At 41.0% G+C, this 26,240-nt stretch overlaps 1 protein-coding gene across 6 annotated transcripts in view; it reads left to right on the plus strand.

Annotated features, from left to right (window-relative positions):
- FRMD4A (FERM domain containing 4A) overlaps positions 1–26,240 on the plus strand; it is a 558,898-nt gene that overhangs the window by 326,712 nt on the left and 205,946 nt on the right. For all 6 annotated transcript variants that reach the window (XM_089686117.1, XM_089686116.1, XM_089686118.1 and 3 more), the window contains exons 3-4: positions 11,530–11,624; positions 25,260–25,352. In XM_089686117.1, coding sequence (XP_089542243.1) covers positions 11,530–11,624; positions 25,260–25,352 — 188 coding nt within the window. The remainder of the gene's footprint in view (positions 1–11,529; positions 11,625–25,259; positions 25,353–26,240) is intronic.

Genomic DNA, 26,240 nt, shown 5'->3' on the forward strand with positions numbered 1-26,240 from the left:
TGGCTTTATTCATTTCTTCTGTTGTCTTTTTATAGCAGTCAGCAAACCAGCTTTCCTTATTTTGTAAAGTGTTTAGAGAGTTAGTCAAAGCTGAATCACTTTCTTATTATAACTTTTGAGTTTGCTCTCCCCATTGAAGCCAGCTTACTAACACAGCCATGAAGTGTTAGCAAGAAGAGCACATTCTGTCTATCACTTACTTTGTAAGGTAAAAGTAAGAAAAATCAGCAGTATGTGTGGAATCTCTAAAGTGTATGTAGTGCCTAAATGTTTGAGGATAGAGTGTGGAAGGGCTAGAACCCCTTTCAGATTTTTTATTGCTGTGTTCTCTCTGGGAAGATTAAAGACCATTATTGGTTCTAGTAACCATTTTTTTTTGGTACAGAAAAGGATGGGAAAGCCAAATGTGTGGTGTCTCAGAAACAAGAAATGAACAGAGCAGAAATGTTCCAAATGGTAAACTTGACAACTGTTTACTTTCACTTGTCTATGTGACAGAAAGTAAAGGGAGAAAGACAGGAAAAAAAAATACCTAACAGCAGTCCTAACCCTTTCCTACTCTATCTAAAACTAAAAAAGTTTTGCCTTTCTATAAACTTTATTGGTCAAGGAAGGAGCATTAGCCTAAAAACATAGGTACTACAATTTTACCTCCAGAGTACGCAAGATGTATCTTTTTTAGGTAGACTGAATAGCTTTGCATATGTAAAATTAAATACAGCAGAATCTCAGTGATCCAAAGATCTGAACATAACATAACAAAAGTCCTTTTAGAAAACACAGTAGAAAAGATACAGACCTTCCCCCAGGTTGTCTGCCTTTTATTCTCTACCCTTTGCTTGAATTCATGCCATTACTCATAGTTCAGTTGTTGATTTTTCAAGAAAGAAGTCAATTACCAGTCAAAACCCTGAGAGTTTGCTGATGGCAAGTCTTCTCATTTTATTATGTTAATCAAGGACATTCGTTGTACAGAAAATATAGGCTCTCAAAATGCACATAAAGTACAGACATGAATAATGTTTTTGTTAGTGGCCTATTTCAACATCTTTTCATATTTCTGACAAGGGAAGACTGCTACTGAGGTCATTGGTAATTTTCCTTGCCAGGCATTTAAGATAACTTATGTGAACAGTCTGCAGACTAGACTACAGAAATGTTTATTCTCTGCTGGTATGGTCTTTAGGCATTGCAATAAATTAAATGATGGTGACTATGCACTCTTTAGTATGGACTAACAAAAAGGAACTTCAAGAAATGTTTTGGCTATTTGCATTTGAAATCCAAACTTTCTTTCTACTCTGTTATCAGGCAGGTCAGCAAAGCAAAGTTTGGTATAGTATTTATTCTTTTATGCTTGTATAGCAATGAACCCAGCAGAAAGTTCCTAGATTATTATTATACAGGTTTTATATAGCGCAAATAGTTTGCATAGTGCTTAACAAAATGAAGGCAGACAGTATAGTTACAATATGATTCAATATAAGAGGACTCAGAGGGCCATGCTCATTATCTAAAAGGAAGGGTCAATTGATACAAAAGTAAAAGTTTAGTTTACTAGTTAAAGGCAGGATAGGTCCTCTGAAGAGATGGGTTTTCAGGGATCACCAAAAGGTGGATATAGTAGGAGATATTTGGACACATTGGGTTAAGTTCCAGAGGATGGAAGGAGGGAGGCTCTGGAGAAGTCCTTGAGGCAAGCATGGGAGTCAATGATGGAGCTAGAGAGCAAGAGGTTTTTCAAGGAGCGAAGAGAATGTGTGGTTGATATTTTGAGACAAGGTTAGTGATGTAGTGGAGGTCAGAGTTGTGGATGACTTTGCAGGTTGTTGTTAGTGTAGCACCCTCTCAAATAGGTGTTTGGTGATTAGGTAAATTTAGTTCTGGATCACTGTATTCAGCTGAGCTACATTCTTGTTGTTAGGTAAATTTAGCTCACTCACTGTGTCCAGTAGTGCTACATTTGTGTTAGGCAAATCTAGTTTTGGCTCACTGTAATCATTGTGGCTGTTTGTGATTGTTTAGGTCTATTCAGTGTTTCACAGGCTGATGATTACTCCTCCTGCCTTCTAGAATCTACATGATGATACTAGAACATAGGTGTGGAGTAGGCAAATGAGCAGCATGAATATTTATACTGTCTCAGCCAATCCCTTTGGGAAGATTTCACAGACGGGTGCTGGGAAACTATATAAATAGTTTGAGACCTAGCGCAGACATATTTTGTCCCTGAGGAAGAAGAGATCACAGCCTGGGTGGGCTGATTGCCCCCCAGGACCTGCCAAATGTTTCCTGATCATCATGGTTCCCGCTGAGCAAGCTGGGGGGCCAGGTTTTGTGGGAAGTTGCTGGAAGCTGACTGAGGGGCTGCCATCTGAGGATCTAGTCTGGTGTCACAAGAATAAAGTGCCTGGAAGGAGGCAGCCAATCATCTGAAGGCATTGTGAGTACAGACAGTTGTGAGAGATTCTAGGTACTGTGTGCTGTTGCCACCTCTCTGGTGCTAGAAAGTCAGCTATGTGTCTAAAGGGAACAAAGTGTTCAGTGTCCTGAAGAACTCAATCTATTTAATTCTCAGTGAAAGGACTTTGCTTGGACTGTCCAAAGAGGAAGATTAACCTCTTTAAGTTACAACAACAATATCTACAACACTAGTCCGCTCTTTTACTGGTGCAATGACTTGGCTCATAGTTCTACACAAGTGTCCTCCTATAACACATAGTTCTGGAGTACCCCACTCAATTCCCCATCCCTATCCAAGTAACCCAAAAATAAAAACACCAAAAAGAAAACCCCTGGACTGTTTATTGAGCCACAGAGTGACTGTTACCATGTGCCTGACTGCGGGGCAACTACTGGGAAAATAGCCCTGTGCATCTTTCAAGTGGCAGAAGAAAGGTAGCAAAAACTGCTTCTAGACTTACCTTGCAGTATCAGATATTACAAAATGGCAGATTAGATGTGGAGTAGCAAAGTGACCTCAGAATAACAACTTACAATGTCCAAGCATGGGATTTAACAAAACATATTATAGCAATAACATAAAAGGTAGCACTTGTCCTTTCACATGTCCATCCACCCAAATGTCATTTATATACTTAGTTACACCAAAAAGGTCATACTTGGCAGTTCTACCTGCATATTTTGGGCACCAGTCAGTATTTTATACCAGCTAAATTAAAACCAATTCAGCAAAATATTATATACTTGGCTACCATCTTTTGGCTTATCTGACCTATAATTAATAATTTACCATTTTAAGAGTTTGCATAATATTCATTTTAGTAAGCGTATTTTTATTATGGCATGTTTCATTTCAGGCTTGTATTTTATAATTCACCATGTTTTGAGCTTTATTTGTGGTGCTAAGAGTCAAATTGTATTAGTGGAGATTCTTTAAAATCTGTTTAAGGACATTTTTTTTCCTCCCCTGAACATCTTTGCTTCTGGCAGGAAAAAAGCTCGACTGAAGCTGTGTTTTGCACCCATGTTTAGATGTGTTTGGGCGCATCAAAAGTTTGAGCATTCATGGATTTCATTGAGCAGAATAATAATTTATTCTGGCTTTTGGAATGAATGAACGCTCAAATGCTAGTATTTAGGTGCTTTTGCATGCACTTAGACTTATTTAGGTGCCTCAAGCATTTTTCTGCCTGAAAGCTCCTCTCCAGATTTTTTTTGTTTTTCAGCCTATAAACCCTGCTCTTCTAATATGCCTGTATACACCTACTGTATGTGGATAACATAGAGGTGCATTTACTGTCTGAAAAAAAAGTAAAACACCTTTAAAAGCAGAATAATTTTTTAAGGCCTAAAAATGTCTACATCTATATGGATTCAGGAACAGAGATCAGAGAATTTCTTCCTAAAGTTTTATGACTTCATAAAAAAAAGTGTGTGGGGATTCTTGTGTTCTGAAAAACCTAGCCCTGCTTTTTTCAGACAGTCAGTGTGAGAATGTATCAGTTGCTATGACATACTGGCCTGGGAATCCCTAATTTAATAGCAGGATGTGCTCATACGAATATTATCCAGTTTACAAGGCACACAACAGCTTCTGTTCTTCCCATACATTTCCAAATACAGAATTGGCTGCATAAAAGGGGAATTCAAGCACACAGAAGCCTGTTGCTTCCAACTAAAAATGTTTCTCATTTGCAAAAGGATCCCATACATTAGAACTGCACTTTTTAGGAGTCTATAACCATAAATCATTATTGGAAATTTCTTTGTAATCCCTTTGTAGTCCTATATTAACATGTCCGTTTCAGTGAGATGGGAGGTCACAGAACCACATGTCAACATCTTCTCGGCCAGTATCATGCATGCACCTGTCAATCTTCATTGAATCCTATAGAGAACTTGTGCTCTGGACTACATTCTGATTGTGAGCTCTCACTGGATTTAATAGGCTGCATTTTAAAACTTACACCCATCCCACTTGTAAAGAAGAGGGAATATACGTACCTTTCCTTTAGACCATGTGTTGAAAAGACAGTGCTTCTCTGCTCCCCAGCCACTGCATGTACTCTACACTTTCAGGTGTCTAGAATACCTGCTTCCCTGCTGTGACTTCTACTGCTGGCTCCTATGTCACTACTGAATGTACGAGCTACTGGAAGGACCCACAGTGAACAAGTGTATTGAAAAGCCAGCACTTCTATGCTTCCAAACCTCAAGTATTCGATTGGTAGGGTAGGTTTGAATAGTAGAGAAGCATACCTGCTGTTCGATACATGGGTCACCAGAAAGGTAAGTATATATATCTCTCTTATTTTATAGGTGGGCTGATGAGTATATTTTGATCTAGCTGCCATAAGATCACTTTAACCACATAGATGTAAACTTTGCAGCCTACACACTTTTTATTTGACACAAACAATTGTGCTGTGTCAGCACAGGTGCCAACATATAAAAAAAACCTTTGCTTCAATGAGCTTTTCAGACTCCTAATGGCCAGCCCAGTACCAGTGGACACACAACATATTAGTAAAATCATTGCAATACCTGTTATAAAATGCTGCCTTTAGCTTTTTCTACATTAACTAAAACATGATATACATATGTTGATATTTGAAATATAACCATAACTATAGAGGACAAGGATAATAAAGGCTGTGTGTGTGTTCGCTGCGTGAACGGCCGGTGAGGGTTTGTGTGGGCCGGAAATCCGTGAGGGGAGGACCTGTCAGCAGACGAGTGTCCGAACTACGAGAGGCGGGCGGAAGAGGCCGTGCTCGGTGCTGTGTGAGGAGACAGGGCCGGTGGGCCCGGAGGATGGATCCCGAGAGACACTGAGGAGACACGGACAGGAGCTTCTTCCATCCTTGCAGCCCTAGTGATCCCTGTGTCAGCTCCTGTGGAGGCTTTTCCAGATTGATACTGCTCTGACCTGCTGGACCACCTTTTCACCACATGAGGGCGTAGGATTTCCATCTTTCCCAGCTATTTCCCTGACCAGACCTGAGAGGAGAGGGGAGTCTTCAGGATATATATATATACACATGCGTATTACTTATGCGCTTTCTGGTTAGTGTGAATTTCTACCATTTGCACTGGGAATCAAGGAGCACTGTTTTTCACCGGACTGTGTTTATCATTACTTTTCTCTAAGAGCGCTGCATTCTTTTTATATATAGAGGACAAGGCTCCACTGATATCATAACATATTCATTCTGGTAGAATTGGCACTTTTGCCTATTATATTTGCTGTTATTTGCTTCCCAGATAGAAAAATATTTTATGTGGTAACATTAGTAATGCAATGGGCGAGACGTTTCTTCCAGTACAGACTCATTGTTCCATGGAAAAAGTAATGTGTGGTAATAAGTACCAACCAGTGTCAGCTACTGCCATGTCATAGAGATGTTTACACATTACATAGACAATGGATGTATGCCTTCATAAATACACAGATATCTCATTGTAAGAACAAACACTGATTTGTTTGTATCAAACATCAATAGCAATCTCAGCCTGTATGTTTTCGAATTACAATATTGGAGAATATACAGTATTGCTGAACAGTACAGAAATGCTGTGTGTATTTGCATATACAGTATATAATATATACAAGGTGACCCATATTTATGTTCAATTTTTTATTTTGCTTTTGTAATTGAAGAAACTAGGTGAGATATTGAACTTCATTGCTATATGGCATGGTCATTCATGTCCTTTAGTACTTTCCTTATTTCATTCCGCCTTCTACTGTGTGTGGAAGCATTTTCCCTTGCGAGTCAGAAATGGCGCCCAGCGGGCTGTCAGTGAATGACCGTGCTTGAATTGCTGTGCAAATGGAGGTGTGACAATCCCTAATTCTCATGCAGAGATGGTGGAAGACAGTGAAAGGTAAACATGAGATGTTGGATTACAAAACCATAAAGAGGCTGCACAAGAACTTGATGGCTAGCGGTTCAGTGAATCAGCAGAAGGACGCCAAGCGGCAACACAGGCCTGGCTATCTGATTCTTTTCCAGGTTGAGTCATTGGGCATTGTAGGAATGTTGAGTGGCCACCAAGATGTCCAGATTTTCTTTTGGGGGTACCTTAAAGAGATAGTGTATGCCAGGAAGCCTGGGAATGTAATCAGATTAGAAAAGGTAATTCAAGGGGAGTATGGGAGAGCGCCAAGTGAAGAATTGCAAAGGCCTGTGCAGAACATTAAGCCCTGCCTGGAGAAATGTGTTGTTAATGCGGGCAAATTTTAACAAAAGCCCATGACCCGACTACCTTGTTATACCACTTACATCACTCTCAGTTAATGTCACAGTTCTTATAATAAGCAAAAAAAGTTGGAAATAATTAACTATGGATAGCCCATGCATATATATATATCCACAACAGGTGAGGTGAGCAGCACTATGGTACTCTTCTTGTGCAGTGCAATCAGACCATCCCACAGGTCACATATAAAAAAAAGTTCAAAATGATTGCTGCACAAACTATTTATTTAGAGAGCAAACATTCCACAAACCATTAGGTATTCTATAGCATAACAGTTTTGGGCTAGCATGATCACGCCCTTGGAATACAACCAAATAACAAATCACATACAAATATTTAAATACCTGTTATAACATTTGGAATCAATTAACCAATTTGATGATAACATGATAACATTTAATCAAAAGGCAAGGATATGTTTATCGTAATATATATACAGTATATACCGTATTTGCCGGCGTATAAGACGACTTTTTGACCCTTGAAAATCTTCTCAAAAGTCGGGGGTCGTCTTATACGCCGGTACACATGTTAGGGGGGCTGCGGCATTAAGTACAGGGGTTTGCAGGGGCTGACGTCTCTTACCTGGATCCAGTCCCACGACGATCCGGTCCAGGAAGCGCGGCGTCTCCTTCAGTTCGGCCACTGGATGTTCGTGCGGCTGCGCGGCTCCGCCTCCTCACCGGTGATTGGCCGCTCAGGAAAGGCACACAGGCGGCCAATCACCGGCGAGGGGGCGGAGCCGAGCGGCCCCGCGAAAATTGAGTGCCGGAGCAGCAGGTAAGTGCTCTGTGTAGAGGTGCTGCTGCAACCACATATGCTGGCTGCAGCAGCACCATATGAGAACAGGGTCAGCAAGTCTCAGTGGGAGGAATAGTGCCCCATCATTGGTGTCACTGATACCAATGATGGGGCACTATTCCTCCCACTGATACCAACGATGGGGCACTATTCATCCCACTGACACCAACGATGGGGCACTATTCCTCCCCCCCACTGACACCAACGATGGGGCACTATTCCCCCCCCCACTGACACCAACGATGGGGCACTATTCCTCCCCCCACTGACACCAATGATGGGGCACTATTCCACCCCTCACTGACACCAATGATGGGACACCATTCCTCCCACTGACACCAATGATGGGGCACTATTCCTGCCACTGATACCAATGATGGGGCACTATTCCCCCCACTGATACCAATGATGGGGCACTATTCCTGCCACTGATACCAATGATGGGGCACTATTCCTGCCACTGATACCAATGATGGGGCACCTATTCCCCCCACTGATACCAATGATGGGGCACTATTCCTCCCACTGATGCCAATGATGGGGCACCATTCCTGCCACTGATACCAATGATGGGGCACCTATTCCCCCCACTGATACCAATGATGGGGCACTATTCCTCCCACTGATACCAATGATGGGGCACTATTCCTCCCACTGACATCAATGATGGGGCACTATTCCTCCCACTGGTGTGCATTGGAAGAGGGGTAGTCTTATACGGCGAGTATAGCCCAAACACTACATTTTAGCAGGAAAAGTAGGGGGGTCGTCTTATACGCCCAGTCGTCTTATACGCCGGCAAATACGGTATATACCAAATGTAAGTGTAAATAGACACATATCACATATACAACCAAGCAGCTTCTCTAACAAAATAGGCAAACTGGTTGATAAAGTAGCACTGACATGTCTTCTTTCAAACACTTTTACTCACGAGGCACTTATGAATATTGGAAAGTATAGCATGAAGTAGAAGTTGACGAGCTAAAAGAGACAGTGATGGCAGTGACTGACCTACATATCTACTAAATACTAGAGCAATTTGTGCAACCACTGCAAGAACATTTTGATAGCATTTTTAGTAGTAACAATATAGCAGTCATTTAGTATTCTACAAAAAAGAAAATGCAAACTTTGGTTTTATGTGTGTGCTAGGTGTTGAAAGAATAGAGGCTGTCCACGTAGCACAGTGACTGGTCACTTTTGTATATTCATTTAGCAAAGTGAACAGTAGTAAATAACATGGTTATGTGTTTGGTTTGAATACTCAGTGGTGTGTGGGAAGTGAAAAAAAGTTTTTTTCTTTTATAGCACACAACTGGTTGATTGAATGGACCACAACATTATCTTATTAACAAATTTCACTTCACTGAGTGAATATTCTCAATTCAGACTAGGTGCTCTTGACACATATGTACGTGTGTTGTGGCATGGGTAAATTTTTCACCTATAGTGAGGACACTCACACAAACAGGGTTGGATTTAGCAGGGCAGGGACAGATCTTTGTAGCTTACATACCTGCCCCAAACTGTATATTAATATGGCAACTTTTTCAGAAATACGTCAGTTTTCATCAGGAAAGAGGAATATAAACATGTATTTGTTTAGTTAAGTGTTCTTGCATGGCAAGACCACTTACTGTTATCTCACATATATATTCTTATTATTATAGCCAAATTTACCACCCTAACTCCTCCCACAGTTTTTACACTACATAGACAGTAATAAACCGAAACGTGCGGATTGTTGCCGATTGGTGTGCTATTACTTTGTGGAACGTTTCGCCGAATAGTTCACGAAATATCGGCATTTTTGTGGTGAAATTGGTCCCATAGGAATGAATGGCGGAATGTTCAAAACTAGAGTGGGAGCTGACAAAAGCTAGAGCGGGAGCTGAAAAATCAGGACATGATTTCTAAATTGCCATCACTCCCTCATTTTCAAGCCCACCTACACAAATCTTATATCAAAACATCCCTGCTGCCACTAAAAATGTCCACGGCTAAGCCATAGTCCTGATAGTTTTCACAATATGACCATTTGTTTGCAACTCATGCCGCCCATTGACATTCGTTGAAACTCCACTCTAGCCACCTCAAATTTGAATGGCAATTTCTAAACTGGGATTGTGCCTTCATTTTTAATATTTCAGAGACAAACTATGCATCAAAATGTAGGTCTGGGTCTTGTGATTCTCACAATATAAAGCTTTTCAGTGTAGGATTTATACTTTTTAAACTACAACCGTTTGAAGATGGCAACCACCAGTGAATTGAGCAAGTTAAAGCAGTTTGTTTTTAACCGCTCTTCTCTGCCCTTGCTGTAGAGTGAGTTGCCATAGGAACCCAGGTATGTGAGCAGGCAGCAGAGTGACAAAAGCTAATTAAAAGTTGAAATGCATTTCTCACTCTATCAAGCTTGCCATGTGCACTTTTTAAATTTGATCAATCAATTGGTTAGTGTAATGTTTACTATCTTTACTGACTCCAAACACTCCACACAGTTACTCTGCCCACTCCATAAAGTTACTCTACTCTGCCCAGTCCAACCTTTTCACAGTTACTCCAGCCACTCCAACCACACAACAGTTACTGAAGCCACTCTACCCAGTTACTCCGCCCACTCCAGTTGTAGACTACTGGTGGAGGCAAGAACACTTCACACAATTTCCCCAGAAATTGTAGCTTTTCTAGTTATATATGTAATCCACAGTAGGAGTTTTAATCTACTGTATCTTTCAGGTTGCAAAACAAAATAACAGTACTTGTGTCTGTGTAATGCATCGATGGTATGTATATGGTATATACATATGGATTTACTTTTTAAAGTGGTTCTAAAGGCTGAAGGTTTTTTTTAGCTTCACACATTTTGTACATCAAGGTAAAAAACCTTCTATGAGCTGTTCCCCTCACAGCCACCCCCCCCCCCAGTACTCACCTGAACCCCCTCTTGATTCAGCAATTTGCACAGGGTCCTTGGCTGTCCCAGATCTCTCTCTGCTCATTAGCTGAGACACAGCAGCGAGAGCCATTGGCTCCCACTGCTGTTAATCACTGCCAGTGAGCCAATAAGTAGAGAGTGTGGGGTCTCTATTGGGGGCACTTGTCAAGAAGGAGGAGCCAAGAGTGCCGGCAGGGGATGATGATACATATTTTTAATACTGTTCAGTACATAAGAAATGAGTGATATACAAAGATTACAAAGAAAGATTGTTCACATGAGAGAGTGTGCGTAATCAACTGTAGCATTACCGCTGGACTTTGTAGCTGCATTGCACAGCAGGGGTCTATTTTTATATTTATATTGGTATATCAGTGGGAGAACTTAAAGGGGAACTTCTACAGCTGCAAATATTGTAATTGCTGACTTTAATAATAATAAAAGGACACTTACCTTTCGCTCCAGCGCCATTCTCACCCGAGCCAGGTCCTTCGCTGGTCTTTTGGTCCCTGGTACCGGCATGTTTACTAAGGGAAGCTGACTGTGACTCGTTGGGGCTTCACAACCTGTTTCTCATTGCGAATGCATGATCTGCGCTTTTTGAATGGCCCGCAGCCATCACAGGTCCCAGAAGGCTTTGGTCAAAGGTGGGGGGTGAACTTCTCCTCCGGCAATACAGACAGAAGTGGTTACTGTCAATACTGGGTATCCGCTCCCCAACAAAAAATAAAAGTGTCCAAAAGTGATAAGAGGAGGAAGAGAGGAGGTGGAAAAGCAGAACTTCCCCTTTTGGGTGAAGTTCTACTTTAAGGCGATAATATATATTGTCTCTAAGAGGTTTATTGTGTCTCTGAAGTTAACATTTGTTTGTATAGGTGTATACTTTAAAAAGCAATAAATTGAGAAAACAGTCCTCAAGGTGTTTTAGAGGGTGTTAAGATTACATTAGTTCATTTCATAGTCAGAAATCTAAAATGCAAAATGTTATTTGCCATTTTAATGTCTAATTGTATATGGTATCATGGATTGTATCCTAATGTGTGTTTCTTTTCATTTTGTAGCCAAAACTACTGGCCAAGGAGCTCCTTGATCTAGTGGCATCACACTTCAATCTAAAAGAGAAAGAATATTTTGGAATAGCATTCACAGATGAAACGTAAGTTTAAATTGCAAAAATCTGAAACTCTTATGGTTTTTGACATGTTACATCACATATCATATGAGGAAAATGAGTGTCATTGGGACAGCAAGGTACAGCCAGTGGTAAAAAGCCTATCCCCAGTGTGACAAAAGACATTCTGCCCTTTCCCTCTTTATCAAAAATTATTTGAATTACTCAAAAATATTTTGGCTAGGGTTTGGCTCTCAGTGATAGCTGACATATGAAAGTGCAAAATATTCCTTTTATTTTGACATAAATGTAGACATTTGTTGGATGTTAGATTAAGTGTATCTAAGCTAGTAACTCACTTCTTCTCTTAGAGTGTCTCCTTTATCTATGGAGAGGAACAGAGACACTCTTGGACAGCAGCACTGTCTGGAGAGGGTAGTGTTAGATGGACTAGTACAGTGGTGGGCAACCTTTTTTTTCAACTGAGCCAAATCTCGCCAAAACCACGATTGAAATTTATTTTGAGAGCCACATTTTTAAAACTGAAAATACATCCCCCATATAGTAATTCATCCCCCATAGTAATTCATCCCCCATATAGTAATTCATCCCCCATAGTAATTCATCCCCCATATAGTAATTCATCCCCCATATAGTAATTCATCCCCCATAGTAATTCATCCCCCATAGTAATTCATCCCCCATAGTAATTCATCCCCCATATAGTAATTCATCCCCCATAGTAATTCATCCCCCATAGTAATTCATCCCCCATATAGTAATTCATCCCCCCCTATAGTAATTCATCCCCCATAGTAATTCACCCCCCATAGTAATTCATCCCCCATATAGTAATTCATCCCCCATATAGTAATTCATCCCCCATAGTAATTCACCCCCCCCATAGTAATTCATCCCCCATATAGTAATTCATCCCCCCTATAGTAATTCATCCCCCATAGTAATTCACCCCCCATAGTAATTCATCCCCCATAGTAATTCATCCCCCATATAGTAATTCATTCCCCATATAGTAATTCATCCCCCATATAGTAATTCATCCCCCATATAGTAATTCATCCCCCATAGTAATTCATCCCCCCCCCATAGTAATTCATCCCCCATATAGTAATTCATCCCCCATATAGTAATTCATCCCCCATATAGTAATACATCCCCCATATAGTAATTCATCCCCCATATAGTAATTCATCCCCCATAGTAATTCATCCCCCATATAGTAATTCATCCCCCCTATAGTAATTCATCCCCCATATAGTAATTCATTCCCCATATCAATTCACTTACCTTTGCTCCGCGCGTTCTTCTCGACGTGTTCCCGCGCCGTTCTGGACTTCAGGGCGGACTGTGAGAGGAGACGAGTTCATCACGCTGCCCCGCCTACATCCTGGCTGCCCCGCCTACATCCTGACAGCTGCAGAGTCCTGACTTTTGGGGCGGCCGCCCGAGAGGAGGGAGGGGAGCGGCCGCCCGAGAGGAGGGAGGGGAGCGGGCGCCCGAGAGGAGGGAGGGGGGCGGGCGCCCGGCACACAGAAGAGCCGCATTTAAGTTTGTAAAGAGCCGCATGTGTCTCGCGAGCTGCGGCTTGCCGACCACTGGACTAGTAGATATAGATCATAGTAAAACATATTAAAATCTAACACCAGCTAACACTTTTTAAGCAGTTACAGAAAGTTTTTCCTTGCGTGATAAAGAGTAAGTAAATGAATGAAAGCTGATCATTATAAGCAACATTAACCACTTCCCGACCGGCCGTTGTATATAAACGGCCGGACGGTGGCACTGCAGGGTCGGGTGGCCGTCTATAAACGGCCTCCCCGCACCCTGCTTGTGCGCACTCCCTGGGAGCGCGCAGCACCGCGATCCGGTGCCCGCTGTGTCCTCCGGACACAGTGAAACACCGATCGTCGGACGGGACCTCTGTACGAGGTCCCGATCATGTGATCACTGATTGGCCAATCAGTGATCACATGCAAAGTAGTAAGCAAGATGTCACTTGTGACATCATTGCTTACTATGTGTGAAATCTGTGAATGATCACAGAGGTCACATGGTACAAGGCTATTCACAAAAGCCTTGTACCATGTGACAAGCTGTGACCAATCACAGCTCACTCTGTATTTCTCAATGAGTGAAGGAATGCACACAGAGAGAAAGAGAAATGATTGCTTTTACATCCTATATGGGTGTAAAAGCAATCAGTGTAAAAAAAAAAAAAAAAATCTTTACTGTACACTGTACTGCTAGGGTGACAGTATGTAAAAATAAATAAATAAATAAAAAATAATAATATAAAAAAATAAAATAAAAATGTAAAAAAAAATGTTTAAAAATTATAATTTATGCTTATAAACTAATTTGGATTTTTTTTTTTTTACTAAAAAGATAACGGAATAAATTTTGGCTAAGATTTATGATGAAATATTATTTATTTGCAAAATTTTATAAAAAAAACACTTTTTTAAAAATTTTTTGGACATTTCATTTACATAGGAAAAAAAATACAAATCCCAGTGGTGAATAAATACCACCTAAATAAAGCTTTATCTATCTAAAAAAAATGGTAAAAATTCATTTGGGTACAGTGTTGCATGACCGCGCAATTGTCATTCAAAGTGTGATAGCGCTAAATGCTGAAAATTGCCCTGGTCAGGAAGGGGGTAAAAGTGTCCGGTCTGGAAGTGGTTAAATGGCTTGTTCCAAACTTTTAGGTTCCATACACACTGGGTGTTTTAATAACGTTGGTAACATTAGCTGTGTAAAGTCACGTTAAAAATGTGTGTTTTTCAGCGTTTTTGTATTAGTGCTTAGTGGCATTTTGCCGCATTTTTTTCGGGTTTGCATTTTTTTGGTCAAAAAAAGTCCAAAAATGCTGGTTTGCCGTGATTTACCGCATTTTACAGCATTTTGCTACGTTTTTCAGCAGCTCACCTAGAAACCCACTAGTTCTGGGGGGTTTTTCCAGCCAAAAAACTCCCCTGCCAAAAAACATTGATTCCAGTCTATGTGTGCATGGACACATAGGATAACATGCTGGGGAGTTTACTGGCTGTAGAGAAAACGGTCAAAAGCCAAAAACAGCCGCTGTAAAAACATCCAGTGTGCACGAGGACTCAACTTCTACTTTTGATGTAAAGCTTGGCCTGTAAAAGAAAGCTGGAAAATAACCACAGAAGCACCAAGTTAAAGTGATTGTAAAGCTTTATTTTTGTTTTTTTTAATACTAAACATGTCATGCTTACCTGCTCTGTGCACTGCTATTGCACAGAGCAGCCCTGATCCTCCTCTTCTCAATTTCCCAGCTGGTGCTAATGCCCCCCCCCCCCCGCCAAGTGCCCCCATAAAGAGCCACTTTCTACACAGGTATAGCCAATTTCTATACGGGCACTCATGCAAGCTCACACCTGAGCTGCGCTGTCTGCATCTAATGACACAGACGGGGCATTTCAGCCACGCCCCCCGATCCCTTGTCACAGAATTTGATTGACAGCTATCAGTCTGCACTGTGAGGAAAAAGAGAATGGAGAGAGCTACTGGTCTCATGCACCACTCTGTATTAAGAATGGGCTCGGTAAGTATAAGGGGATGAGGGGTGTGGATATTCTGTGACACAAATGCATTAAAGTAAAAAAATCTTTAGGCCTTAGAACCACTTAAAAAAAACTAAGTTACAGGGAGGGTTCAGACAACTGTTTTGTTAATGCTAATGACAGGCCGTATCATATATGTCATTTTTTTTATTTTGCCTTTATTACCACTTTAATGCTTAGTATCACCTTTTGATGCATTTATAGCTGTATTTCTTTTGGGGTAAGTCATTGCCAGCTGTGCCCACGTGGATACTCTACATTGTTTCCTCTTTTTTGTTTGAAAATACACTCACTGTGTTAGGTATAAATGGGACAGTTAGTGAACACACATTTTTTTTTTATGTTTTGCTACAGATTATTAATAAAATTGAGGTCTGAGCTTTGACTAGTCCACTCTAAAACATTCAAATTCTTTGCATTAACAATGCAGTTGCTTGGGTTTTGTGCTCAAAAGCATTTTCCTGCAGGAAGGTACATTTTTGCCACATTTTCAGGTCTTTTGCAGTCTAAAACTAGTTTTCCTTTCGAATTACCCCATATTTGGCTCCACCCTTCTTTTCTCCGTGCTGACCAGTTTCTCTCTCTCTGCTAATGAAAAGCATCTTCACAACATGATCCTGCCACCACGATGCTCTGGAGTGGCGATGATGTTCTCATGATGATGAGCAATGTTGGATTTTTGCCACATGTATGAGTTATTCCCTGCTGAGGATAGCAATTTTTATGTTAATGTTTACATAATCAGCAAAAACATAATCTTTATGCTCAGCAAAATATGGGAATCACCGATGCTTATTTGATTGATCTACATCTATAACTTAGATGTAATGTTTTCTTAGACCACTTCTGATATCTTTACACTGCCAAAACTGTCACACAGAAAGTATTCAGACTTTACAAACACTGGGGGAGATTTACTAAAATCGGTGCACTTAGAATCTGGTGCAGCTCTGAATGGTAGCCAATCAGATTGTAACTTCAGCTTGTTCAATGAAGCTTTGACAAAAACATGGAAGCTGATTGGTTTCTAAACAGAGCTGCACCAGATTTTGCACTTTCCAGTTTTAGTAAATCTCCCCCACTGTGTAATTGCTACTTATTTCAGGTAAGTCAAGTGGGCGACATAAACAGTACCATTGCTTTGGTTGGTTTTTTTCAGTTTCCCACTTTTATAAAAATTAACATAAGCTAAGATCTCCATTTTGGAGCATGTTCTGATGTTTCTAATGTTTATTTCTCTTTATTATAGATATATTTACCTATCACTGGACAAAATATTAGTGCAAATACCAAGTTTACTGTTGTGGTGTCTGAGAATTAGAAACCATCTTTTTGAATGACCTTATGTGAGAACATAATGGAGCTGATTTACTACAGGCAAATAGGGTACTCATATTGCAAGGGAATTTTCCCTTAGTTCAGGGAATGTGATGAAAATTCCCTTTGCAAATAATAACTTATCATGTGCAAGAGCAGTATTTTTCTAAGTATATTGAGGAGCTTCACTCTATATAAATATACTGTGTATATACAGTGGGGATCGAAAGTTTGGGCACCCCAGCTAAAAATTTGTATTAATGTGCATAAAGAAGCCAAGGAGAGATGGAAAAATCTCCAAAAGGCATCAAATTACAGATTAGACATTCTTATAATATGTCAACAAAAGTTAGATTTTATTTCCATCATTTACACTTTCAAAATAACAGAAAACAAAAAAATGGCGTCTGCAAAAGTTTGGGCACCCTGCAGAGTTAATATCTTGTACTGCCCCCTTTGGCAAGTATCACAGCTTGTAAACACTTTTTGTAGCCAGCCAAGAGTCTTTCAATTCTTGTTTGAGGTATCTTTGCCCATTCTTCCTTACAAAAGTCTTTCAGTTCTTTGAGATTTCTGGGCTGTCTGTCACGCACTGCTCTTTTAAGGTTTAGCCATAGATTTTCAATTATGTTGAGGTCAGGAGATTGTGAAGGCCATGGCAAAACCTTCAGTTTACGCCTCTTCATGTAATCCCCCGTGGATTTCGAGGTGTGTTTAGGATCATTATCTATTTGTTGAAGCCATCCTCTCTTTAACTTCAGCTTTTTCACAGATGGCATCAAGTTACCATCCAAAATTTGCTGAAATTTTATTGAATCCATTTTTCCTTCTACTCGTGAGATGTTCCCTGTGCCACTGGCTGCAACACAACCCCAAAGCATGATTGATCCAACCCCATGCTTAACAGTTGGACAGAGGTTCTTTTCACTAAATTCTGTGCCCCTTCTTCTCCAAACGTACCTTTGCTCATTCCGGCCAAAAAGTTCAATTTTAACCTCATCGGTCCACAGAACTTGTTTCCAAAATGCATCAGGCTTGTCTATATGTTCATTTGCAAAGTTCAAACGATGATTTTTGTGGTGAGGACGTAGAAGAGGTTTTCCTCTGATGACTCTTCCATGAAGACCATATTTGTACAAGTATCTCTTTATAGTGGAATAGTGTGCCACAACTCCAGTGTCTGCCAGATCTTTCTGGAGGGATCGTGCAGTCAAACGTGGGTTTTGAATTGTTTTTCTCACAATCCTGCGAGCTGTTCTGTCTGATATTTTTCTTGGTCTTCCAGATCTTGCTTTAACTTCCACTGTTCCTGATGACTGCCATTTCTTAATTACATTCCGAACAGAGGATATTGACATCTGAAAACGCTTTGCTATCTTCTTATAGCCTTCTCCAGCTTTGTGAGCGTCAACTATTTTCAGTTTCAGTTTTCTAGACAACTGCTTAGAAGAACCCATGGTGCTGATTGTTGCTGGTGCTTATATTATAAGAATGTCTAATCTGTAATTTGATGCCTTTTGGAGATTTTTCCACCTTTCCTTGGCTTCTATATGCACATTAATACAAATTTTTGGGGTGCCCAAACATTCGATCCCCACTGTATATATATATATATATATATATATATATATATGTATATATATTTATATATATATAGTTAATATAAAAGGTCTACACACCCCTGTTAAAATGTCAGAGATGTAAAAAAATGAGACAAAGATAAATCATTTCAGGACGTTTTCCACCTTTAGCGTGACCTATAAACTGTACAACAAAATTGAAAATCAAACTGAAATCTTTTAGGGGGGGTGGAATAAACATAAAAAACTAAAATAATGTGGTTGCATAAGTGTGCACATCCTCTGATAACTGGGGATGTAGCTGTGTTCAGAATTAAGCAATCACATTAAAAATCATGTTAAATAGGAGTCAGTGCACTCCGGCCATCATTTAAAGTGCCTCTGATTAACCCCAAATAAAGTTCATCTGCTCTAGTAGGTCTTTCCTGAGATTTTCTTAGTCACATCCTACAGCAAAAGCCATGGTCTGCAGAGAGCTTCCAAAGCATCAGAGGGATCTCATTGTTAAAAGGCATCAGTCAGGAGAAGGGTACAAAAGAATTTCTAAGGCATAATATATAGCATGGAACACAGTGAAGACAGTCATCATTAAGTGGAGAAAATATGGTGCAACAGTTACATCACCAAGAACTGGATGTCCCTCCAAAATTGATGAAAAGATGAGAAGAAAACTGGTCTGGGAGCTTTCCAAGAGGCCTACAGCAACATTAAAGGAGCTGCAGGAATATCTGCCAAGTACTGGCTGTGTGGTACATGTGACAACAATCTCCCGTATTCTTCATATGTCTGGGCTATGGGTTAGAGTGGCAAAACGGAAGCCTTTTCTTATGAAGAAAAACATCCAAGCCTGGCTAAATTTGCAAAATCACATCTGACATTTCCCAAAAGCATGTGGGAAAATGTGTTATGGTCTGATGAAACCAATTTATAACTTTTGGCCATAATTCCAAAAGATATGTTTGGCGCAAAAACAACACTGCACATCACCAAAAGAACACCATACTCACAGTGAAGCATGGCGGTGGCAGCAACATGCTTTTGGGTCTGTTTTTCTTCAGCTGGAACTGGGGCCTTAGTCAAGGTAGAGGAATTTTGAACAGTTCCAAATACCAGTCAATATTAGCACAAAACCTTCAAGCTTCTGCTAGAAAGCTGAAAATGTTTCAGCATGACAAAGACCAAAGCATACATCCAAATCAACAAAGGAATGGCTTCACAAGCAGCTTAAAGTTTTGAAATGGCCTAGCCAGAGCCCAGACCTGAATCCGATTGAAAATCTGTGGGGTGATCTGAAGAGGGCTTGAACAGGAGGTGCAATCTGACAGATTTGGAGTGTTTTTGCAAGGAAGAATGGGCAAATATTGCCAAGTCATGATGTGCCATGCTGATAGACTCCAACCCAAAAAGACTGAGTGCTGTAATGAAATCAAAAGGTACTTCAAAAAAGTGTATGTACACACTATGTTTCCAAAAGTATTGGGACGCCTTCCTTTACACGCACATGAACTTTAATGGCATCCCAGTCTTAGTCTGTAGGGTTCAATCTTGAGTTGGCCTACCCTTTGCAGCTATAACAGCTTCAACTCTTCTGGGAAGGCTGTCCACAAGGTTGAGCAGTGTGTCTATGGAAATGTTTGACCATTCTTCCAAAAGCACGTTTGTGAGGTCAGGCACAAGAAGGCCTGGCTCTCAGTCTCCACTCTAATTAATCCAAAAGGTGTTTTATCTGGTTGAGGTCAGGACTCTGTTCAGGCCAGTCAAGTTCCTCCACCCCAAATCCGCTCATCCATGTCGTTATGGATCTTGCTTTGTGCAGTGGTGTGCAGTCATGTTGGAAGGGGCCATCCAAACTGTTCCCACAAAGTTGCGAATATGAAATTGTCCAAAATGTCTTGGCACACTGACGCCTTAAGAGTTCCACTTTGTTATAATACAACTAACAGTTTATCATGGAATATTTATTAGCAAGGAAATTTCACGGATGGACTTATTGCACAGGTGGCAACCTATCATGGTACCACGCTTGAATTCACTGAGCTCCTGAGAGCAACCCATTCTTTCACAAATGTTTGTAGAAGCAGTCTGCATGCCTAGATGCTTGATTTTATACACCTGTGGCCATGCAGGTGATTGGAACACCTGAATCCAATGATTTGGAGGGGTGTCCCAATACTTTTGGCAATATAGTGTATATATGTATATAGAGATAAAGTGGAAGATTGAGATAGGGAGGAATTTTTTCCTAGCTTAGTGAATGAGGTGAAGCTTTGCTGACTTTCATCATCCAATCATGTGCTAACAAAAGTGATGTTCTATTTTAATTTCTTTCTTGCAAATGATTGGCTTTAATTTGCAAAAGTTAATTTTTACCATGTTCTCTAAGCTAAGGGACAATTCCCTGCAAACAAAACAGCCTATTTGCTTTTGTTTAAGCAACCCCAATACAACAAAGAGATTTTTTTTAAAATACTGTATTTTCCGGCGCATAAGACGACTTTTTACCCCTTGAAAATCTTCTCAAAAGTCGGGGGTCGTCTTATACGCCGGTAACGGCATGCTGACACTTTTTAGGGGGGCGGCGCGGTGCCGCCACCACCCCCCCCTTCCAGCAGAAGGGACACTAAGTACAGGGGTGGGCAGGGGCTGCTGTCTCTTACCTGGCTCCGGTCCCACGACGATCCGGTCCAGGAAGCGCGCTGCTCCTTCCTTCGGTTCGTCCACTGGATGTTCGCGCGGCTGCTTGGCTCCGCCTCCTCACCGGTGATTGTCCGCCAGAACTGTAGCTCAGGAAAGGCACACAGGCGGCCAATCACCGGCGAGGAGTGGAGATGCAGGTAAGTGTGCCGTGCTTAGGTGCTGCTGCAACCACATATGCTGGCTGCAGCAGCACCGTACTGGAACAGGGGTCAGCAAGTGTCAGTGGGAGGAATAGTGCCCCATCGTTGGTGTCACTGATACCAATGATGGGGCATTATTCCTCCCACTGACACCAACGATGGGGCACTTTTCCTCCCCCCCACTGACACCAACGATTGGGCACTATTCCTCCCCCCCCCACTGACACCAATGATGGGGCACTATTCCACCCCCCACTGACACCAATGATGGGATACTATTCCTCCCCCCCCCACTGACACCAACGATGGGGCACTATTCCTCCCCCCCCACTGACACCAATGATGGGATACTATTCCTCCCACTGACACCAAAGATGGGGCACTATTCCACTGACACCAATGATGGGGTGCTATTCCCCCCAATGATATTAATGATGGGGCACTATTCCTGCCACTGATACCAATGATGGGGCACTATTCCTCCCACTGACACCAATGATGGGACACTATTCCTTCCACTGACACCAATGATGGGGCACTATTCCTCCCACTGACAGCAATGATGGGGCACTATTCCTGCCACTGATACTAATGATGGGGCACTATTCCTGCCACTGATACCAATGATGGGGCACTATTCCTCCCACTGACACCAATGATGGGGCACTATTCCTCCCACTGATACCAATGATGGGGCACTATTCCTCCCACTGATACCAATGATGGGGCACTATTCCTCCCACTGACACCAATGATGGGGCACGATTCTTCCCACTGATACCAATGATGGGGCACTATTCCTCCCACTGACACCAATGATGGGGCACTATTCCTCCCACTGATACCAATGATGGGACACTATTCCTCCCACTGACACCAATGATGGGGCACTATTCCTCCCACTGACACCAATGATGGGGCACGATTCTTCCCACTGATACCAATGATGGGGCACTATTCCTCCCACTGACACCAATGATGGGGCACTATTCCTCCCACTGATACCAATGATGGGACACTATTCCTCCCACTGACACCAATGATGGGGCACTATTCCTCCCACTGACACCAATGATGGGGCACGATTCTTCCCACTGGTGTGCACTAGAAGAGGGGTAGTCTTATACGGCGAGTATAGCCCAAACACTACATTTTAAACAGGAAAAGTAGGGGGTCGTCTTATACGCCCAGTCGTCTTATACGCCGGAAAATACGGTACCTAATTATATTTAAACATTCATTTTTTAAATATAATGTAATTGTGTGGCACATTTCACAATGCAGAATTACATATCTGATCAGACCTGCAGTTAATTACTGTATGTGATTTTCTACTTTGCAATGTCCTCTCCTCTCCTTTTTGTTGTTTACGCTAGAAGGCAAACATTATTCAAATCAATAGATTCATTTTATCCCTAGGTTAGTGGGTTAGAACTCTATTGAATCATGGGGTACATGCCCTCTCTACCAGTCAGCTGTGATGTAATGCTGGACACTTCTCAGAAATGTAAATTGCATTTGATAGTATCTGTAATCTTTAAATGTGTCCTCTATGTAGAGTCACTTTCACTGGATACTGGTCTGATTTTAAACAAAATAAAATACAGGGCAAAGACAAAGGATGGGGGCGTGATTACAAAGGAACAGAGAAAAATAATCTGTCGATTAGAGTTCATAAATCAAGTTAATTGTTCAGTTTTATAATATTATTGTGACAGTTATTGCCCATATGGTATTTCCGTAGTTAGGGCTTATATAAGTACAGACAACAAACAAGCCTATTTATTAGCGTCCCCCTTAACTCATGCAAGCAGGTTTCTTCATCTCAACTGCTGTCTCAAGGGGTCTGCATGGATTTTCCCTCCACACAATACAATTGAGTGTGGCCAACCTGATGACCTTTAGGTCGGTGAATAAGAATCTACCACATGCAGACCCCAAGAGGGTTGAGAACATCATGGGGCACATGTTTAAAACAGACATGTTTCTGGTATGAAATCACTGTGCATTCTAAAAGTTCACATATGTATAATTTTACTTTTCTTTCTAATTATTTCCATACATTATTCTAGTCTCCGTTAGCCAACACCATCAGTTATCAGTCTGTAGATAAATCAACAATTTTAGAAATAAAGGTTGACTTTTTCTGGAAAAGTAGTGCATTCTGTCTGAAGAGAATTTAAGAAAAAAAGTCAATATACAATTGTCAGTAAAGCAATCCTTACATCTTTAGGTTACTCATATTGGTAAAATATATACCATTTTATGATGAAGTGTCACTTTTGGTAACTGACACTGCCTGATAGGCTTGTAGAGGGTGTGTATGTGTCACCTAGGTTTCTCACATACACATAATGAGAGGCTACACAGTTTTTGTCTGATTTGGAGAAAAAAAAAGTTGTTTTTTTCTCAGAATAGTTATTGCCCTGGGCCCTGGAGCCCGTAGCCTTACATAGTTACATAGTTAGTCTGGCTGAAAAAAGACAAAAGTCCATCCAGGTGAACCATAGGAAAAAAAAAAGTTATATTCTTATACCCACAGTTGATCCAGAGGAAGGCAAAAAAAAACCAGAAAAGCACGTTCCAATTTGCTCCTGCTGGGAACAAAATTCCTTCCTGATCCCCCAAGAGGCAATTGGATATTTCCTGGATCAACTTTACCTATAAATGTTAGTATCCAGTTATATTCTGTGTATCTAAGAAAGAATCCAGGCCTTTTTTGAAGCAATCCACTGAGCTGGCCAGAACGTCTTGAAGGAGTCTATTCCACATTTTCACAGCTCTAACTGTGAAGAAACCTTTCCTTGTTTGGAGATTAAATTTATTTTCCTCCAGATGTAAAGAGTGCCCCCTTGTCCTCTGTGATGACCTCAGGGTGAGGCCTTGGTAGAGCTTTACATGGGAAAAGCTTTTATTCGTAAGTCCACATCTTACTTCGTAGCCATATCTTATTAGTTAATCTCAGCCATACACAGACCTTTTTATATGTGACCAGTGCTCAGGGCTCTCTCTCACAATATCTGCTGTGAGAGGTTGCTGCTGTGGGAAAGGCTGAGTGCTTACAGAACACTAAAAAGGTACAAGTGCTTTTGTTTTGAGAAATCCATTATGAGGTGCCCTGTTAGAAATTGACCTGAGTTTAGTTAGTGGCTAGGACGAGCAGATGTTTTGATTATTTTATGATATGGGTTTTTATGATGAGCCCTTTTGCACTGAACCCATGATTGTTTGCTAACTTGCTGAATAAAATTGAAGGTCCAACCTGCTTGGACTGTTTGTGGGTGCCCATGTCTTGTGCATGGATTACCACTGCCCATACCAGTTGAGAATTCTCCCGTACAATGTGTTACTGGCTCAGTGTAGCCATTCATGTCATGTGATTTAACCTCCCTGGCGGTATTCCCGAGTGTAGCTCGGGGTAACATTTCAGTACCAAAAGTGGTAACCCCGAGCTACACTCGGGAATACCATGCGGCGCTGCTCCGGCATGTGTTCTTCACTTACCTTACCCTGCGCTCCCACGATGTGTCCCCTGCAGCGTCCCCGGCCATCTCCTCCGGCCGATGCTGGCATCCGGGTTCTGTGTCCTGTCCCTGTGACGTCGGGACGTACGGGCGCCGCCGGCGGCGGGAAATTTAAAAATTTTAAAAAATGTCATTTTTTTTTTTTTTCATTTTACACAGTAAAACATTGCTGTTTCAACCTATTTCACATACATATTGTCCCTAGTGCTTTGTCCTGCGCCCTGCCTGCATTTTGTCTGTTCTTTCTGCCTGGAAACTGAGAAATGTCCATGGCGTCCAAAAAGTGTCCCTTTAGGTCAAAAGCGGTTTAGATCAGCTAGAGAACAGCGATAGTAAATCAGAACCACTTACAGAATTGAGTGATAATGATTCGTGGGGGAAATTCGTCATCAGAAACTGAAAACGATTTTGCGACTGAGCTCAGCAATGTGCGAACTTGGCGCTCTATTTCACATTTCAGTGTTTTTGGTTTGATTATATTATTGAATTAAATTTTTTATTATTTTTATATTATTTTTATGATTATTTATTAAATTATAATTTATGATTTTGTGTTTCAAATTTTATCATACCCGGGATGTTTACTAGACTCTTGTTCGGACAGATTTCAGTGAGTTTTTCCTAAAAATTACAGCCTACAATAAAAAAAATACATATTTCCATGCAAAAAAATGGTACCGCTTTCAGCACCAAAAATCTGAAATAATCATACCGCCAGGGAGGTTAATTTATTAATGCAATATTACTATTCCTTCTCCTGTTCTGTTTTAATTGAAAATAATTTAAATCCTGTTGTCATTGTTTTTGACAGGGGGCATTTGAACTGGTTACAGCTGGACCGCAGAGTACTTGAACATGACTTCCCCAAAAAGTCTGGCCCAATTGTTCTGTATTTCTGTGTAAGGTGAGTTGTTCTGCGTTTTCTTAAATTGCTGTTGTTGATTCTTTTTTTATCTTTATTTTACAGCATAATGCCATTCAAAATTGCAATAGAGTGTGTTACAAATATTGGGAAAAACATAAAAAAGAAAGCAAACACTTATTGTTAACATCTAAAGCAAGGCATACATTATTCTTATTGTATGGGCATTCTTACCTTTTAGATATTTCTTAGGAGAAGGTGTCATGGCTGATTGCAAACATTTCTGAATAAATTTAGTGTGCGTTTTCCCCAATAGAAAGCCTTTGAACAGGATACAATGAATAAGGCACGTTTCCAAATCTTGAACCAATTGATAGGACAGATACTGTCTAAATCTATATCAGCTTGTACATCTGTCTAATCTGATCAGCCATAACTTGATGACCACTCACCTAATATTGAGTAGGTCCCCTTTTGCCTCCAAAACAGCCCTAACCTGTCTAGGCATGGATGCCACTAGATCTCTGTAGGCATGCTGTGGTATCTGGCACTAAGCTGTCAGTAGCAGATCCTTTAAGTCCTGTAAGTTATGAGGTGGGACCACCATGGATCTAACATGTTTTTCCAGCACATTCCACAGATGCTCGATTGGATTGAGATTGGGAGAATTTGGAGGCCAAGTCAACACCAGAAAGTTATTGTTGCGTTCGTCAAACCATTCTTGAACCGATTTGTAGTGCTATTATCCAGCTGAAAAAGGCCACTGCCATTAGGGAATACAGTTTCCATGAAGGGATGTGCTTAGTCATAACTAGTGGGGTTGATTTACCAAAACTGGAGAGTGCAAAATCTGGTACAGCTGTGCATTGTAGCAAATCAGCTTCCAACTTCAGCTTGTTCGATTAAGCTTTGACAAAAAAAAGCTGGAAA

Source organism: Staurois parvus, unplaced genomic scaffold (genome assembly GCF_062004578.1).
Source record: "Staurois parvus isolate SC_StPar_1 unplaced genomic scaffold, SC_StPar_1.0 ptg000019l, whole genome shotgun sequence".
In the NCBI taxonomy this organism is placed as follows: Eukaryota; Metazoa; Chordata; class Amphibia; order Anura; family Ranidae; genus Staurois; species Staurois parvus.